This window comes from Lotus japonicus, chromosome 5 (assembly GCF_012489685.1).
Source record: "Lotus japonicus ecotype B-129 chromosome 5, LjGifu_v1.2".
In the NCBI taxonomy this organism is placed as follows: Eukaryota; Viridiplantae; Streptophyta; class Magnoliopsida; order Fabales; family Fabaceae; genus Lotus; species Lotus japonicus.
This window is the reverse complement of record NC_080045.1, coordinates 52,539,753-52,559,113: the sequence shown is the minus strand read 5'-3', so window position 1 is coordinate 52,559,113 and position 19,361 is coordinate 52,539,753. Positions and strand designations below refer to the sequence as shown.

Here is a 19,361-nt window from a genome sequence, read left to right as displayed (position 1 = left end):
AATTTCAACCTATCATATAATGAATATATATATGTTGTAAAAACTGTGTAAGAACTTAAGAATGTGTAAAAGATAATATACATTGCTCATGACCAATGTTTGGTTCTGTTAGAACTTAAAAACAGAGTTGGTCTCCCCTCACTATCTACCATGGCTTTTGAGTTCATTTTTCCTCTGTCTCAATTGGCAGCTTAGTGGTTAGAGAACATGTAACCACAATTGTTGAATGTTTAGCCACTTTGGGGTAGGTACGTGAGACCAAAATATTTCTTTGTTTTTTATATTTAACTTTTTTGGGGTCAAAGGCCAAAAAACTTCATTATATTGTCAAAAAAAAATTATTTTAATTCAAAATGTTTCGTCTCTGAATAATAGCTCAAGTGGTAAGAGTTAATGAACTATGAGTTGGGAGGAGGAGGTCTAGGGATCGATCTTTAGAGGGTGCGATTTATTTAACTATTTGTGATATTTTTCATTAAATCTAAGAATTAATTTAAAATTTCAAATAATTTTATTTTAAATTAAATAAATTGTGATAGCGGTTAGTAATTTGAAATATTTATATTATAAACTATTTAAATAATAATAAGACTACATAAAATTATATATATATGTATTCAAATATAAAGAAAAGTATATAATTTGAACTACGTCACAACTTGAAACAAATTGTTAGGAATAATTTATCCCAAAAATTTAAGTTATTAAGTAAAAGTCCAATTAATAATTTTATATTATATTTTTATAATACGTAAGATAAGAAAATGGTGGCTGTAGTTGCAGGAAGTGAATGATGGTGAATACTGTGAGATGTGGCGAATTAGAATGAAGCTTTTTGCAAAGAGAAACACCACCGAACTAGCTCCTTCCTTGTGACTTTCGCAATAGCTAGCACTATTGCTCAAAGCACCTGATTCTCTTTCATCTTTTTATCAACAAGCAAAGCCAACTTCGCCCCACCTGAAAAAGGGGACATCTAGCTAGCAATATAAAAAGCTTAGAACAAACATAGACACGATCTCTCAGCATGTTTGCTTCCGCGTATATATATTTGTGAGAAATTATTCTTAGTTTATGGCAGATGTACGATTCTATGACATCATGCATGACTATTACATGTACAAGAGAAAGAAAAAAACAAACAAAAAATGAAAGAAGTCAAGACATTTATTGAGCTATAAAACCCTTTAACAATTTTGCATGATCAACATTTTGCATTTCCTTTCTGAAGAACATCAGTCTCCCTACGCATGTAACATGTCTTTTATTTTTCAATTTTTGATGGGTTTGATCATCCATTTGTGAAACAATTGCATTTTTCTTCCAAGAAATATCTATCGCAACATTTGAACTCGTGACATGCAACGTTGTCTTTGTATGATGAGAGAACAATCATTGTATTTTCTTTTTAAATATTTAAAGAAATAGTAGCTAAGTGTGCAATACATGAATGAAACTTTCATCTCAATTGATAAAAAAGATTTTGCGCTCATTCCATCTTAATTGATAAAAAAAGTTTCATCAATTTTAAGTCTTGAAGTATAGGTCAAGATATGATATATATTCACATATTAATTTGTTAATGAAGATTCAAAGATAGTCTAAAATATGTGCCTGTGCCTCTTATTTGTTTTTTTCATTCACTTATTTATCATCTGTACTATGATCTCTAATGGTCGCGTTATTTATTAGAAGAAGCCACTGCAATCTGTAATATAAAAAAAGTGATAAGTGGAGTGATTTCATACTTCGATGAGACCTGCCATGAAATTTTAAAAATAAATATATGTTCGTAAGTTTTAAACCATCGCAATCTCATTTTCTTTGCTTTTTTAACTTTATAGATAGTGACAATTTATGACGGTTATAGATTACAAAAGTGTTTACTTTCCCCATATGTAGATCTAATATTTTCCTAATGTATTTTATTTAAGTTTAATTTGTAAATGGTCAAATAAATTGGGGTTTTCCCTAAAATTTTCCACCATCACCAAAAGAAACCGTTGAATCATTAAATTAGGGAGCGCAGAATTACAATTTGATATATGCAATTGAATATGAGGGAATTTCTAGCTAAATTCAAGTGCATTGGGAGGTCAAGTCAAATTTAAAGAGAAGTTTCCATGCCCATTCCCGGGCTACTCTTTTCCAAATCATTGTGCATGCAAAACTGGTGACAACCAATACTCCATATTAAGTTTGACCATGTATGTTATTTCAAAAAATAAAATAAAAGTTGGACCATGTATGTAATCCTTTAAATTGAATCTTACCTTTTCTTATTAGACATATATTAATGATGTGTTCCTTTGTTTATCCCTTTTAATTAAATTTTATGATATTTGTATTATAATAAACAAAAATTATTCAATGTCCTAATATATAAAAATTTAAAAAGTGAAAATATTTTTGTGTTAGCAAAAAAATACTAATTAAATATTAAATAAAAGTATAGTAGTTTAAATCATGATTATTATGAGATTATCATTTTATCATGATTAAGAATTTACTATATTACTAATACTAATGTGCTTCATTATACACATCGTAACAATCTTAGAATGAAACCAAAATCGCGGACTGAAATAAAATCAATACAATGACGACGTAGATTGGGTTGGTAGGCAGGACTGGTTAAACTGGAAGGCGCGCCACCGGTGGCGGCGGCGTAGAAGCGGATGTTCCTTCACCGGCGCTATTACCCACCCTCGGGGACCTAATTGACGACGCTCTAACTAGGAACGGCGGCGCCATGGTGAAAACCCACCGGTCTGATTTAAAACCCCGGTCCAACCGCCTAGAAGACTTCCCCCTGCTACTCCCCTCCCCGCCACCGGTTCGATATCCCCGCCGTGAGCTAGTTTCTCTAGGCAAGATAATCAAGCTCCTCGCCCGATGCAATTGCTGGTTCAGTAACTGTTCCCTCACCTCCACAGGCAGCCTCAGAGTGAACCGCTCGGTGTCCTCACCTGGTTGAACCAACGAATGACCTGTCGAGTGAGATCGAGGAAACCACCTCGACCGGCCAGACCGTGATCCTTTGGTTCTGTTCCGGCTCAGCGTCTGGTTCAAGCAATTCACATCCGGTTCAGCCGTAGCATCTGCTGCAGTTTGTTGCTGCTGATCCGGAACAGCGTCGTTTTGTGCCTCGACGTCTTCCGGTTCGCCGGCGGCGAGAACCGGAACTCCGCGCACTGAATCGCCGGGCTGAGGAGTGAGATTAGCTCTGCAGACAGGGCAGGTGGAGTGGGAGGATAACCACTCGTCGATGCACTCCGGGTGGAAGACATGGTCGCACTTGGGGATCAAACGCAGCGTTTCGGTGTCCTCGAATTCGTTGAGGCAAACCGCGCACTCTAGCGCGCCTTTTCCGATTTTGTGATCCTTCACCGCGGAGTATTCCAGGGTGGGGAATGTTTCGATGACGGCAGGGTCGAGGCCGCGCGCGCCGCGGCGGGAACGGCCGGCAGCGCCGGTGAGGTTGCGGATGCTGGCTGAGGGGGAGTCGGAGCAGTGTCGGATGTAGATAGAGAAGAAGCCCATGAGGAAGAGAGCTGCGATAAGGATGACGATTATGATCGCCAGGGAAGGACTCACACGGTTGTAGTAGGGATCATTTTCGTTGTTGTTTGTTGATTGTGCTTTGGTGAGGGGGGAGATGAGAACAAGGAGGAGGAAGAAGCAAAGGGTGGTGGTGGTGGCTCCATTGTGGTGGTTGTTCATTTTGTGAATTTGAAGAGTGGAGTGAATAATGGTGGTGGTGAGAGGGAGAGAGGTTTATAAATGAAATGGAAAGGAAAGCTTTGGGGTTGTTTGTGTGACACGATTAATGGGAAGGGAAGGGAAAAAGGAAGGTGTCGTGTAGGAGGGGCAAACTCACAAAGTCACTGCTGGCGGGGTCCACTATCTAACTTCTTGCAGCCTTATTAACTTCCATGTCAAATGTTGGTCAGAGACGGTGTACCACGTGGACCAAGATAATGCATGCTAACCAAAGAGAAACTTCCATTCAATTTTTTTTAGGTTGAGATGGTTACCTTAATTAATATTGTGTGGGGGCGGTAGCGGTGGTGAAGGGTGGCGGTGACGGTGTGACGCCGGTAGTGACGGTGGTGGTGATGAGTGGTGGCGGTTGATTGACAATGGTGTTAGTGGTGATGACGATTGTGGTGATGGTGGGTGGTGGAGGTAGAGTGATAATGACATTGTTTCATTTAGGCGTCTCTCATAATTTGGACTTTCAACATCTATGTAACCATTTGTATTTCTTCCTGTGTTCACATGCTCTATGCACAATGCCAATCTTATGACCCTGTTTAGTTTGTGATATCTTTATCAAACACAATACACAAAACATTACTATTATTTTGTTTCATCTTATTTTATTACGTTCTATTCAGTTACATTCCCTTACATTCAGTTTTAAATATAATTTGTAACATATTTTGTGTGGAAGAAGAGTGTATGTAAAACAATGTACATCTAACACTTTTTTTATGAGTTTAATTTCTATGCGTTGACGGGGTAAAGTTTTTTTACACCATCAACCAATCAGATTTCAAGGATGTGAGAAAATCTCTCATTTTATTTAAGTTCATTAATTGACGTGCCACATTACTAAAATCTGATTGGTTGACGGTGTGAAAAAAACTTTACACCGTCGGTGCATCATATTTTTTTGTTTTTTTATTCTGTCAATTATTTAATGCACATTTACTTGAATTTTTTTTGGCTAAACAGATCCTCAATTAACCTTCTTTAATACTCCCTCCGTTCCTAAATAACTGACACTATTTTTATCTAAATTTTGTTCATAATTATCTGCTACTTTACAAAGTTCAAGAGAGCATTAATTATACTTTACCAATTGTACCCTTCATTTATTGACGATAGGAAAATTGAAAAGTTACAATTAATAAGAGAGATAAATGGTATAATAAGAAGTTATACAATAATTTTAATAAAACAAGAACATTAATTGCTATTTCTTAATACTTGTACAACAACCTTAAAGTATCGGGGTTGTCTAAATGACCCATTGTAATATTTGTGTTAAATAACCCATGATCTAAGTGGACCAATCACATTTAAGATAATTAATTGAAATTTTTATATTTTATTAATCAATTAACTTAAGGTTAAATATGTTTATGGTCCCTAACTTATATACATAAATATAAAATGGTACCTGAAAAAAAATATAAAAATTTTAGTCTTTGGAAATTTTATTTTTGATCTAAAATGGTTCCATGTGGATTTTTTTACTTCTATTTCAGTCCCTCAAAAATTTATTCCAACAAATTAAGTCCTCTTACCCTCATAATTATTTCAAAACCTAGAAATTCATATCTTCATCTCAAAAACCCCTCCATCTTCTTCATCTTTAAAACCCAGAAACTTCATTCATCTTCATCCGATCCTCCTCCTTCCTCTCTCACCAAAACCATCATCACCACCCAAACCCCCACCCAGAACTATCACAACCGAAATCATTTCGAGATTGCATCTCAAATTCATGGTGGTGATGATGGTGGTGCTGGTTTCTGCAGCTAGATGAATTTTCAATTTTTATTTTTATTTATCTTGATGAGTTGTATTGCGATGATAGAAACTTGAAACACCATGGTTAGTGAATTGATAGTGAGTGATGATGATAGTAAAATATGTTACAGCTTTATTTTATTTTCTTGTTCCATTTTTTCTTTTTCGTCTTGATTTCAAATTTGGTTTTTGATATTTGTGTTTTTGGGAAATGCAATGTCGGTGAAATGGGTTTTGCACTACAGGTGGGTGGTGGTGATGGTTCTGGGTGGGGGTTTGGGTGGTGATGATGGTTTTGGTGGGAGAGGAAGGAGGAGGAGGAAGATGAATGAAAGTTTTGGGTTTTGAAGATGAAGAACATGGAGGAGTTTTAGAGATTAAGATATGAATTTCTAGGTTTTGAAATAATTATGAGGGGAGAATGACTTAATTTGTTGGAATAAATTTTTGAGGGACTGAACTAGAAGTAAAAAAATTCACATGGAACTATCTTAGATCAAAAATAAAATTTCCAAAGAGTAAAATTTTTATATTTGTTTCAAGTATCATTTTATATTTATGTGTATATGTTAGGAACCACAAACATATTTAACCATAAATTAATTGATTAATAATATATAAAAATTTCAATTAATTATCTTGAATGTGATTGGTTCATCTAGATCATGAGTTATTTAACCCAAATATTACCATGGATCATTTATTAGTTATTTTGGAACGGAGGGCGTACTTAACTAATCATTATTGGATACTTGTCTTATGGATGTTTTTATATCCCCATGTTTTGTTTTTCATTTAATGCATTTATAAATGTTATCTCTGATTGTTCTTTGCCACGTTATTTTCACTGTACGTGGCGATTTGAAACTAAATTTAATTTTCTTTGGCCAGCATTGAAAATTGGTATAAAAATATTCTAACTCGTATACTTCTAAAGACTTTCTACCACACCATTAAAGACTTTGTCTCAATGTAAAACGTCATCACCAAATGTTGTTACTAGGTAGCCTAAACAATAATGGGTTTACTGAGATTCTGATCCATGTAAAATAATATGTGTTTTCACGACATTTAGAGAACAGTGGTGACAGTTTAAGCCCAAAACTTATGGTCTTGTAACCTAGCCGTCTTATGCATAAATGATCCAAAATTAATTTTTCAATGTACAAACTTTTTCTTTTATACATATAGGGGGTGCATAAATTGATCTTTTCACTCAATTTTAATATATCCAAAGGTTGTGGACAGTGAACACCGATGGATATTTCTACCTCTATTAACATAGTGAATGGTCAAACAAGTTGTTAAACGTATTGGAAATTAATCTCATTGGATTTATATCTCCATTTTGTTGATAGCATAAAGAATGTCCTATTGACTTATGACCTGTATTGAACCTTCTAATTGGAATTCAAATTTAAACCTCTTGAGTCCTGGATCATTCATAGAAGATAATGATGATATAACTGCGCTGAAAAGGTATACCTTTGACTATGACCCAATTTTATTTCCCCATTTTCAGCCTTTCCTTCTAGACTATATATAGAAGCAACCATATCTAGAGGTCATATAAACTATTAAGTTGTTAATTTCAAAAAAAAAAAAAAACTATTAAGTTGTTGGCATGGCGCCACACTGTCATCTTAACAATGTTTATTAATATCAAATTCTCATTTTACATGATTCTTGTGGTCATTGAGAACTTGAAATGCATCAAATTAATTATCTCACGCTATTAGTCTATTAGGAATGAATTAATATAGTAAGAGTTTTAGTAATTTATATGATATCAGAAATTTAAACTCCATTTTTATCATGTAGACCAGTAATTAAACAAATAATATATGTGGTGTTGACTATAATATTAATATGGAATTATGTTTGTATTATAAAAATCAACAAATAGAAGCCCACCACCAAGTAATTTCGTTTTGGCTAGACCCACCTCTAGAAAATTAAGCAAGAAATCCTCCGTTCAGTACTGCACTTCATTTGGGAGAATAATCTGGTAGAAGGCTAATTGGGTCACCGCCTCCAATAAATTCTTTTTTTTTTTTGGTTCCTTATTTAATTAATAGAAATCTCACTTTTATTTGGCGGGCTTATGTTCATTAGGGACACATATATCTATTACCTTTAATTTCAGTCTTATTATTCTAGTTAATTTATATTTTCAGCATGTTATTAGCTCATGTTATAGATGCTAGGGTTTTATCAAATCCTTGTCAATGTTTATCAATCCAAGGGGTTTCCTAGAAGTTCTGATATGGGACATTTAGAACAAGGGGCAGGACTTGTATCTGTTTTGTGATCTGGAGCTCTGTTTGCTCTATGCTTATCTTTTGCATCTTTTAGTTTTGATCTGTTTTCTTTCGCTTAGCTTTTAATTTAGACTGTGTAAACAGGTTCAAGCACTCCTTGTGCTTGCTTTTTAATCAATTTTGCTTTTGCTGATAAAAAAATAGATGCTAGGGTTTTAATAATTTAATAAGTAGTAGTTTCATAGAAAAAATTACCTAAGAAATAAAGGTCATATAGCTAAATAATAATTTTAATAAAATGATGATCATAATAATTAAAAAGTTGAAAATATGTTTGTGTTTGTTAATTAGTTGGTGGAAAATAGAGATGATATTTTTAACTTGTTTGGTTTATTATTATGAGGAGAGATAGAAGGGGAACAGGGGTGCCAAAACCCTACTTAGCTAACTCAATTTTATATACTCTCCAAAGTGAGGGATTGGAGGGGAATATTTTGTTGGATAAAAATTTATTCGGTATGTTTAGTTTCTTAAAAAAAGAAGTAAGGGCAAGTAAAAATGTTTTAAAATTAGGTTGTTAAAACAAATTGTAAAAAAATAGAGTAGGAGAATGGTTTCCCCTACTCAAAATTTACTAAAATTTTACATAGGTGGAGCTTCCTTGGGCAAACTGGAGCAAGTGGAATTGGGAGCGTTTGGAGATATTACAAACGAGAGATTATTGACTGTTTCTCAAAGTTAATTGGGAGAGCTTGAGCGTTCGAAGCTGAAATTCAGGCCATTTATCATGCTCTATTATTCTACCATGAGTTTGGTATCAAACATATTGAACCTGATTCCTTTTTAGCCGTGGGCATGAGTTAAGAATTATTGAAATAGGCCTTGGAAACTCTAAAATATTTTGAATTTGATTGATTTTTATAGGCATCATGTGGATTGTATTGACATTGTTCATATATTCAATGAGTTGAACCAATTGCTAGCATTGTTTCTAAGCAAGGTTGTAACGCGCAAGACACTTTATGAGCGTCCTGTAGTTTTGCTTAATTAAGTGTACCACTATTGTTGTTTTCCCTTGAGGATTTTGTTTGACTTGGTAAGTAAAGTTCTGCTCCTTCTTAATAAACATATATGTTTAAAAATCCACCTCTTGAGCTAAACAAGAAATAAGTTATTTCTTCTATTTTCCCCACCCATCCCTTCCTCTTAACCAAACAAAGCACCCCTATTTATTACAAATTGTAATTTAACAAAACACAAAAAAGTAGTATGTACTTATGGTTCTACAGTAAATCTCGGGGTTTATAACCATAAATGGGAGTGGTCGATATTATGAGATCGCATAGCCACATAAACATTCTTGTGATTCGCTTTTATACGGTTAACTATTTCTCGGGATGCTTTTGAGCCTTATCAAGGTGATGAAGATGATGATAGTCAGCAGGATCCAACACGTGAAGAAGGAGAGGTGACCATGGGAGATAATGGGTCTAAAGAGGATGAGGTGCAACGGGCTGATGACTCTGCTCCAAACCCGCAGCCACCGTTGCCAAAGGAGCCACAACAGCCCTCCCTTCCAGCTTCAGGCACACCCACGGGTAGGAAAAGTGCGAGTGGGACGGAGGGACGTGGTCGTGTAAAGCAGCAATATATCAAGAGGCCAAGGATTCCAACCAACAATGGACAGAAACTCCACATTGGTGGTAATGAGACAAGGCGGGACTATGGTGGCCGTAAGAGATCGAGTGGCTCCTCATCTTCTAATGGAGGTAATAGTACGGGTTTTTCACCCCCCTTTAAAAAGGTGAACTCTGAATCTGGATTGGGATCGGCGGTGACTGCTGAGCAGTCCCGCCCACCTCAATGAGGATCATATCTTGGAACTGTCAGGGGCTTGAGAACCGACCGACAGTGCGAGCCCTGCAAGGGCTCATCCATTCTGAAGCTCCCGATGTGGTTTTCATAATGGAAACCAAGTTGAGTTCATCTGAGTTGCTTCACCACCGCGGGATGGGCGGTTTGTCTGGTATTTTTCCTGTGTCTTGTGCAGGTGGTGGAAAGTCCAGGTCAGGAGGCCTGGGACTTCTTTGGCGGGAGGAGGTTCAAATTGGAGTAATCCATGCTTCTCTCAATCATATTTTGTTCAATATTACTCACCCTGTTACTTCAGATGTGATGCAGATTATGGCGGTCTATGGCTTTCCGGAGGAGAGGTTTAAAGCTAGGACTTGGGACTTAGTCCGTCGTGCTAAGCCTCCCCATCCTATGCCTTGGCTTTGCATTGGTGACTTTAATGATATAATTTCCCCAGCTGATAAGCTTGGTGGTGATGTGCCTGATATGGGACGTTTACAGGTTGCTAACCAGGCCTGTAATGAGTGTGACTTTCATGATGTTGGTTTTTCAGGTTACAGATTTACTTGGTCGAATATGCGAGAGGCGCCAAACACGGTGGAGGAGCGGTTGGATTTTGCACTTGCCAACTCAGCTTGGAGTTGCATGTGGCCAGTCACTAAAGTCCGCCACTTGATTAATTACAAATCTGACCATTGTCCTATTGTCTTGACTTTCTCTTCTCGCAGGGGACATAGAGAACTGGCGAGGACAAAGCTCTTTCGTTTTGAGGAGCTTTGGCTTCAAAGCAGTGATGAGTGTTCTGAAGTGGTAGCTGAAGCTTGGAGTAGGACCTGGTCTGGTGATGACCTCCATGGTAAATTTGAAGCAGTCAGTGGAGCCCTCGGTTCTTGGGGTAAGCAGAAGTTTGGGGACATACCAAAAAAGATCTCTGATCTTAAGGTCCGCCTCCAAAACCTGCAGCGGAAACCTAAGACGGACGGGATTTTGCGTGAGATGAGAGAAGCAGAACGAGAGCTTGATGTACTGCTTGAAAGAGAGGAGATTTGGTGGAGCCAGAGATCGAGGGCAAATTGGTTAAAACATGGGCACCGCAATACTAGGTTCTTCCATCAGAAGGCATCTCAGAGGCGGAAGCGGAACCTCATTGAGGTTATTACGGATCGTGGTGGTCGAGAGGTAGAGGATGATGCTCAAATCTCACAGGTCCTAAGGGAGTACTTTGAGAGCCTATTTACATCATCCAACCCATCTGGCATTGAAGAGGTGACGTCCCTGGTGGCGGGTAGGGTGACTCAGAGCCATTTAGTTACACTTGGGGATCCTTTCACGAAGGAGGAGGTGGAGGAGGCAGTTTTTCAGATGCACCCCACTAAAGCTCTAGGTATGGATGGTTTCCCAGCTCTCTTTTACCAAAAATATTGGTATATTATTGGGGATGAGGTCTCCCACTACTGTTTGCGCGTTTTAAATGATTTAAATGTTCCTAACTCAATAAATAGAACTCTGTTGGTTTTGATTCCTAAGATCAAGGAACCTTTGCATGCGGCACAATATAGACCTATAAGTCTATGTAACGTGCTTTTTAAAATTATTACAAAAACTATTGCTAATCGTTTGAAACTGATCTTACCTGATCTGATTAGCACCTCTCAAAGTGCATTTGTGCCTGGTCGTTTGATCACAGATAATGCTTTGATTGCACATGAGTGCTTTCACTATATGAAGAAGAAAATAACAGGCCGGAATGACATGATGGCCCTCAAACTCGATATGTCAAAAGCATACGACAGAGTTGAGTGGAATTTTTTGCAGGCAGTGTTGTCTAGTATGGGTTTCCCCACACATTGGGTGACCCTTATTATGAATTGTGTGTCTTCAGTAGATTTCTCTATTATGCTTAATGGTAACCCTCAACCGGTGTTCTCACCCTTGAGAGGTTTGCGTCAGGGTGACCCTTTATCCCCATATCTGTTTATCCTTTGTGGGGAGGTCTTCTCTGCGCTTATCCAGAGGTCTATATCTGTTTCTTCCTTACATGGTATTAAAATTGCGAAACATGCACCTGTTGTTTCTCACCTTCTATTTGCAGATGACAGTATCATTTTTGCTAAAGCCACTGATCAGGAGGCGGAAGTGGTGAAAACCATTTTGGCCACCTATGAGAGTGCTTCCGGACAAATGATTAATCTGGACAAGTCAATGCTTTCAGTTAGCCGAAATGTGCCTCAGAACCGTCTTTATGAGCTTAAACAGCTGTTGGGAGTAAAGGCAGTGGAAAGTTTTGACAGATACTTGGGATTACCAACTATTTTTGGTAAGTCAAAATCTCAGATTTTTCAGTTTGTTAAGGAACGTGTTTGGAAAAAGCTCAAGGGGTGGAAAGAGGGATCTCTTTCTAGGTCAGGGAGGGAAGTTCTGATTAAATCTGTAGCTCAGGCCATCCCTTCATATGTTATGTCTTGTTTTATGCTGCCTAATGGTCTTTGTGCAGAGCTTGAGAGTATGATTTCTAGGTTTTATTGGGGAGGAAATGTGTCCAACAGAGGTATTCATTGGTCTAGTTGGAGTAAGCTTTGTCGCTCCAAGTGTGATGGCGGACTTGGCTTCAGGGATCTCCATGCTTTCAATAAGGCTCTTGTAGCCAAGAACTGGTGGCGGATTTATTCCCACCCTGAGTCCCTGTTTGCCCAAGTTTTTAAGGGAGTGTACTTCCCGCATGGGTCCATTCTCAAAGCTAAGAAAGGTTGGCGTCCGAGCTATGCTTGGTCGAGTATATGGAGTACAAAGTGGATTTTTGAAACTGGCGCTCGGTGGAAAATTGGCAATGGCCAAATGGTTGATGTCCGACGTGACAATTGGTTACCACATGGGACTCCTATTATTTATAGTGAGGAGCTCTTGTTGGATTTGAATATTAATTTTGTTTCTGACCTGTTGTTAAACTCAGGGAAAGAATGGAATAGGGAACTTGTTGAACATGTTTTTTGTCCTAACACTGCTTTGCAGATTCTGTCCCTTCCATTGTCCATGCATGGAGGTGTGAATGACTCTCTCTTTTGGCCAGGTGCTCTTGATGGTACATATTCTTCTAAGCTGGGTTACTCTTTTATTAGAAACCATGAGGCGCAGACGAACACGTCGGCTTCCATTGCGATGTCTCCCTTGCCTGCAAAGCTTTGGCAAATTTTTTGGAAGACACCAGCCCTTCCGAGGTGCAAAGATCTAGCTTGGCGTATTTGTTGTTCACTCCTTCCGGTCCGTGATTCTCTATGGCGGAAAGGTGTGAACATTGATCCATCTTGCCCTCTATGTGGCCATGAGTCGGAAACTGTAAGCCATCTTTGGTTGCACTGTCCAGTTTCTAAATGTTTTTGGTTTGCTCACCCGCTTGCTTTGCGTTTGGATAATTTTTCCACTGTTACAGATTTTCTATTGCAGTTCTTGGAGGATGTTGATAGTGATGCTGTGGCGAGCTGGCAAACGACATCCTATGCGTTATGGGAGGCTCGTAACAAGCTTGTCTTCCAGGAGGTTCCCTTCCGGTGTGAGGCTGCAATCCAGAGGGCAGCTTCGATGTCGCAGGTGGATGCTTCGATTGAGGTTCGTGATCCTCATGGTCCGGTGCGTGACGCGATTTGGAGGAGACCACCGCGTGGATTCTTCAAGGTTAATTTTGATGGATCTTGGAAAGCAGATGCGGTTTCTGGCATGGGGATGGTGGCCAGGAATCATGACGGTTTGGTACTTGCTGCTGCAGCGGAGGTTGTGGAGCGGCCCTCTACAGTGGTGGAGGCTGAGGCCCTAGCTTTCCGGTGGGCGATTGGATTGGCTATTAACTTTGGTTTCAGACGGGTTTGCTTTGAGACAGATTGTCTCACTCTCTTTCAGATGTGGAAGAAGCCTCCGGACGGGAGGAACTATTTAGCTACTATTTTTAGTGATTGCTTTCAGTTGTGTCGTTCTTTAGATTTGGTGTCTGTTGTTTTTGTTCGCCGTTCAGGCAATGTTGTCGCAGACTTTTTGGCCAGGAATGCCGCCTCATACGCCGGTTTGGTGTGGATTGAGGAGGTACCACCTGAAGTCGATGTTTTTGTAACCGCAGACCTTTTGGCTTCTATGCCCCCTATTTAATTGATAGCAGGTTCTTTTCAAAAAAAAACTGTACCTCTCCCTCCCTTCCCCTCTATTAAAATACTTCATTTCCTTCCTTTGAATCAAACACACCCTATAATAATGTCTTACTATTTAGTATTTACTACTCCCTCCGGTCTTATTTATAAGCAACAAAAAAAAAATTCACATATTTTAAGAAATGTAGTTAAACTAGATAAAATGCATTAAATTTGTCTTAAATTAAAATGAAATTCCAAAATTACCCTTTGTTATTAGTGTTGGAAAGTGGAAAAGAGAGAGAATAATTAATGAGACACATTTTACAAGTTAGAATTAATAAGGGCATCATTGGAAAAAATTAATTAATATAGCTCAAACTTTCATTTGGTTCTTATAAAAAAGACCAAGATTTTTCTTCTCTTTCATGCTTATAAATAGGACCGGAGGGAGTAGTATTTTTTATGTTTAGTACACCTAAATTTTGGAATAATGTTTGTGTGAGGTGAAATGATGAGAGAGATAGGAAGAAAAGAAAAAGTAAGGGAGAGAAAGTATGAGATGTGATAGATGATAAGAGGAGAGAGATAGAAACAAAAAGAGGTGGAAATGAAGTGTTTTAAAAATGAGGTGTGTATATATCATTACTCCTAACTCTAAATTTTGCATTGCAATTTCAAGATGTATGCATTATATTTTGCTTTATTTGGTAAAGCCCAAAAATGTGCTGAGGCTGAGTCTGATTAAGATATGGGTCAATTTAATTGATCTTTGAATGCGTTATGGGCCATATGGACCTTGGGTTGCCGTTGGAATTGTCTGGCATCTACAACTATGGTAGAGGGGGATATTGGGCTTGAAGTATGTAAAGCCCAAAAGAACCAGTTGAAGAATAATTAGTTTTCTTTCATTTATCTATTTTTTATTTTTACTTTTTAATTTATGAGTTTAATAACTATCCACACTAAGTGTAAACAAAATTTTGAAGCATTTGGATTATCCGTGTAGGAGAACTTATCTGATAGCATAAGCGCTTATGCCAGTTTGTGGGAGAAGTTATGCAAACAATTTATGAGCTACCTGAGCTGTTTTGAGCTTATTTTCAATTTATTTTAATAAATTTTTTAAAATAACTTATGTAAGCGCTTGATTAATTTATTTTCCCAAACGGGGCCATATTTTTTCACATATGCTCATGTGAATTTTTTCTTGCTTTTAAGTTTCTGGCTTTTATATTTATTTTTGTTTCTATGTCTAGCGTGTTAATTCGAGCAAACGAGCTAAATTATATGTGTAGTTGTATTACTTTCTTTAGGATATGGTAACCCTTGGTTTATATAAGTGTTATTTGGCTTATATTTAGCCATGCAGCTATCTCTGATTAGAATGATAAAATTAAATAAAGGGCACAGAGAAAATAATAATGCACCAATAAATAAATCTTAATTAGTGGCTATATCCCTTATTCCATATATATGCAATCACATCAACCTTTTCACTTTAATGAAGTACTCCATATTATTATGCGCGCAGCTGAATGTTTTTTCGGTTTTGGGTCCGGGGCCACGTAGACTTGAAAGAAAAAGAAAATGAGATAACATGCAATAATGTCAACTTCATTATGGACCCCAAAAAATAAACGTGCAACGAAGGAATGGACATGAGTATCACAAAATGCAGCCTCTAGGCCTTACTTTTTTCTAGCCCTACGCACGTATTTTGGAATTTTGTTTTAGGTTCAAAGCAACAATTATTATCGTCATAATCATGGTGAAAAAATAAGTAAATAATACTCTGTCAATCCAATCTGTTTTATTACCCTTTTTTTTTTATCAGGACACAAAGGATGAAGCGGAACGGAATAGGACAGTAATGTTCTTTGTATTGTGTTTGGTAAACATGTCACTGAACAGAACAATTAGGTCCTGTTTCATGTTTGGTGCACATAGATTGAACAAGACCATGTGATTAATTACATATACACCCTTGTCATGTTCAACCAGTCTCTTCTTCTTATTTTTCAATTTGAATAAACAAAAACAACCTAATTCAACCTAATTTTTACTGGATGATTTGCCGATCAGAAATAGTCTAAGGGATTAGCTGCTAACAAAAAAAATTAGGTGGAAAGAAAAGATGGGGTTGTGGTCAAGAAAGAAAAGATGGGGTCAATACATGATCACGTAAAAACCAAAAAGTAAAGGCAAGGAAGGTGTATATAACATCATGTGGATACATATCTGATGATGAATGATGGAATTTAAAAATGAGAAGAACGAAATGAGGAAACGGAAGCGCAGCCGCAGATGAGAGGAGTTGAACAACTCGATGAGAATCAAAACAGTGAAACGTTACTGGGCAAAAAACCTAGAGGGTATATTTTTGTCATTGTAATTTTTTTAATAATATGTTCCGTTTTGTTCCGTTCCGTTCCACCTTTTTTAGGGAACCACAGTGTTCCATTCCTGGAGCTTTTTGTATTGTTCTGTTCCATTTTAAAAGTATGACAAACACAGAACATAACTCATTTGTCCCGTTCCTTTCTGTTCCAACCTGTCTACCAAATGCTACCCTTGTGTCTACTTGCCCTTTAGGACCTTGAAGCGGGAAAGAGATAATTGTCATATATATAGCATGAGGTAATTGCATTCACCTCCTATTAGGTTTGTCATTATTGCACTGTATAACCTCCCTTCTAGTTTATAAAATGTACATACCTCTCCTCTTTCATATATTATTTAGAAAAAAAATAGGGGTGTTGAGTGTTATAAGGGGAAGTTGATGCAATGATAATAAATCTCAGACAATGTTAGTGCAATGTTCTCAATAAAGTAAGAGCGTTACTGTCATATGAAATAATAGAAGAAAAGTCAATGCAACAACGATAAACCTTCGAGAGGTCGGTGCAATTTCCTCAAATAATATTGGTTAAAAATGAAATAGATAAATATAACATTGTAAAGTTTTTTGATCTGAGCTTGTTCTCATGATCACTGGGTAGCAGTCTTAACGTCTGCTAAATTTGTAGCATTGGATGATTATTTGTACTATCGACCTTTTATATCTATATATATATAACTTTTGTTTTAAAAAAAAACATTGTAAATATTTGAAGCCTATCAATTAACTTTTGTTAATTTTCTTTTTGACTAAAGTTTTTAAATCAATTGAAACAAAATATTAATATTTGGATTCAAGTACTTGTTTATACATTTAAATATAAAATAATTAATTATACTTTATTTCTGAAATTTTTGAATCTGATATGATAGTACTACTTTTAAGACTTAATTTTTCTTTTCTTTTTGGTACATCCGAAATGAGACTTAATTTTTCTTAAGTACAATAACTTATTTAAGTTTAACAAGAAATTAATCACATTTGAAATTTGTGCATTAGCGGTGGTTCAAATCTACTATATTTTCTTTCATTGGGCATTATGGTGGTTTAAACTCCTAATAGTTTCTTTTTGAATAATGATTATTTCACACCTTAAAAATGAGGTGGAGGAAGAGAGAGATAGGAAGAAAGGAAAAAGTAAGAGAGAAAAAATATAAGATGTGATAGATGATAAGAGAAGAGAGATATAAATAAAAATAAGTGAAAATGAAGGGGAGTAAAAATGAGGTCTGAGTATTAGGGGTGTAAGCGGGTATGGTCTGATCTGCGAATCCGATTAAACCGATCCGAACCGAACACATTATGGTGGGTTGGATTGGATCATTGGTTCGGTTCGTATTTATTTTACTGTTTTCGATCACCATCGATTCGGGAATGGAATTTAGGGATTGAAAAACCGATCAATCTGAACCAACCCAATGAATTGAGAATTTTTTACATTAAGCTCAAACAATTTCAGCCCATTACATTACATATTTATATTTGTATTAGAGATGTTAGTTTTATTTAGATTATATGGATTATGTCAGTATCGAATATTCCGTTCTTTGAAAATGTTGGATTATTTCTATTTTTTCACGTTTTTAGAATAATTTTCATGCATATTTTCCAAATAATATTTTTTTAATTTTAAATCCGACCATCCGAACCGAAGATCGGATTGGTTCGGTTTAGATTTAGAAGTAAAAATCATGAAATCCGAACCAACCCAAACCGAACATGTTTGATTGGTTCAGACATTTTATCACCCTGATTCCGAACCAATCCGGTCCGATTATACCCCTAGTGAGTATATCATTATTGTTTCTTTTTATGTGCATTAGTGGCAGTTTCTACAGCCACCATTATATTTTTCTTTGATAATCAAAACACTATTTTTTTAATATTTTAGTATTGATAAGAACATAACAATGCAATAATGTTACTTACACACTTCTTTTTGAGGTGTACGTAAGAAGTGTAATGAAAAGAGAAATAGGAAGAAAAGAAAAAGTAAGAGAAAGAAAGCATGAAGTGTGATATCATAAGAGGAGAGAGAGCCTATAAAAAAAATAATAAGAGGAGAGAGATAGAAACAAAAATAGGTGGAAATAAAGTGTTTAAAAAATGAGGTGTGTATATATATCATTGTTGAGATCTTAATGCCAAATCCGCTGCCACATACCTAAAGTCCTAAAGTGCCATGTAATTAAGCTATCAATTAAGTTAGCTCCCAAGACATGCGAGACATTGTTGGCTTGAATTTTTCTTTTTTTCTTTTCTTTTGAAAGGAACTCATAAATATATTAAGTAGAACTAGGTATAAAAGCCAAAACATCAATGTCCACAAGCGGAATAACCTCAGGCGTAACTTCTTCAATCCAGACAAACCCCAGATATGAGGAAGCATGCCGTGGAAGATAGTCACCAACCGCATTGCCCTTACGGCGTACATACTTGAATTTTTGTTAATTAAATCTTCACTTAACAATGATGTCATAATGAAGAGACTAAATGTTGATTTTTTATATTAGAATGATGTCCAAATATATTATTTTTCTATTTTCACCTGAATTAAAAATATTAATATTAAACACAACAATATATATATATATATATATATATATATATATATATATATATATATATTTTGTTGTGAGTCATTAGAGATGCTAGCAATAACTTGAACCTTTCTCTCGTGGTAGAGCCCCCTCCCCCCTTCTTATTCTCCTGTCTAATTACTTGAAAAGTAAGGTCTATTAGTTCCAAGACATGGTTGTCCTTCTATGTCTTAAGAGTTATCGATAAATAAAATTGATGAGACAATTAATTCAGTTATAAATAATTTTGGTTGGATTCGTAGGCTTGGTATAAAAACTAGTACTTTCTATAGAAGAGAGGATAAGATGTAATGGGGACAGAAGATGAAGAGGGGGAAGTAGGCATGATGAATATGGACAATCCAAGCTATGTGGGCTTGCAAAGATTGAAACTATTTGGCTCATGACTCTGCATGTTCTTTTTATTTAATTTCGGATATTAGATGATGTAATTAACCCTGTCCATAATCATAATGAAATTCCAATTATCGTTGCAAATGAAAAACATTTGAACATGTTTTATATTTTTTTTTGACGCAACATGTTATATATGTTATGTTGTTATAACTTATAAGTGAGTTTGTTTAAGTTGAAAAAAAAAATTAAAAAAATT

General features: G+C 36.4%; 2 protein-coding genes across 2 annotated transcripts; one reads left to right on the top strand and one right to left on the bottom strand.

Moving 5' to 3' along the window:
- Nucleotides 1–2,455: 2,455 nt before the first annotated feature.
- On the bottom strand, nucleotides 2,456–3,814 carry LOC130720297 (E3 ubiquitin-protein ligase ATL6-like). The gene has a single exon (XM_057570925.1). It carries the CDS (start codon nucleotides 3,721–3,723, stop codon nucleotides 2,635–2,637), a length of 1,089 nt encoding a protein of 362 aa, XP_057426908.1. The 5' UTR covers nucleotides 3,724–3,814; the 3' UTR covers nucleotides 2,456–2,634.
- A 5,373-nt stretch (nucleotides 3,815–9,187) lies between these two features.
- On the top strand, nucleotides 9,188–13,851 carry LOC130721452 (uncharacterized). Its single transcript, XM_057572248.1, has 5 exons — nucleotides 9,188–9,571; nucleotides 9,973–11,040; nucleotides 11,749–11,973; nucleotides 12,724–12,989; nucleotides 13,098–13,851. Exons 1-5 carry the CDS (start codon nucleotides 9,277–9,279, stop codon nucleotides 13,788–13,790), a joined length of 2,547 nt encoding a protein of 848 aa, XP_057428231.1. The 5' UTR covers nucleotides 9,188–9,276; the 3' UTR covers nucleotides 13,791–13,851.
- Nucleotides 13,852–19,361: the final 5,510 nt, after the last annotated feature.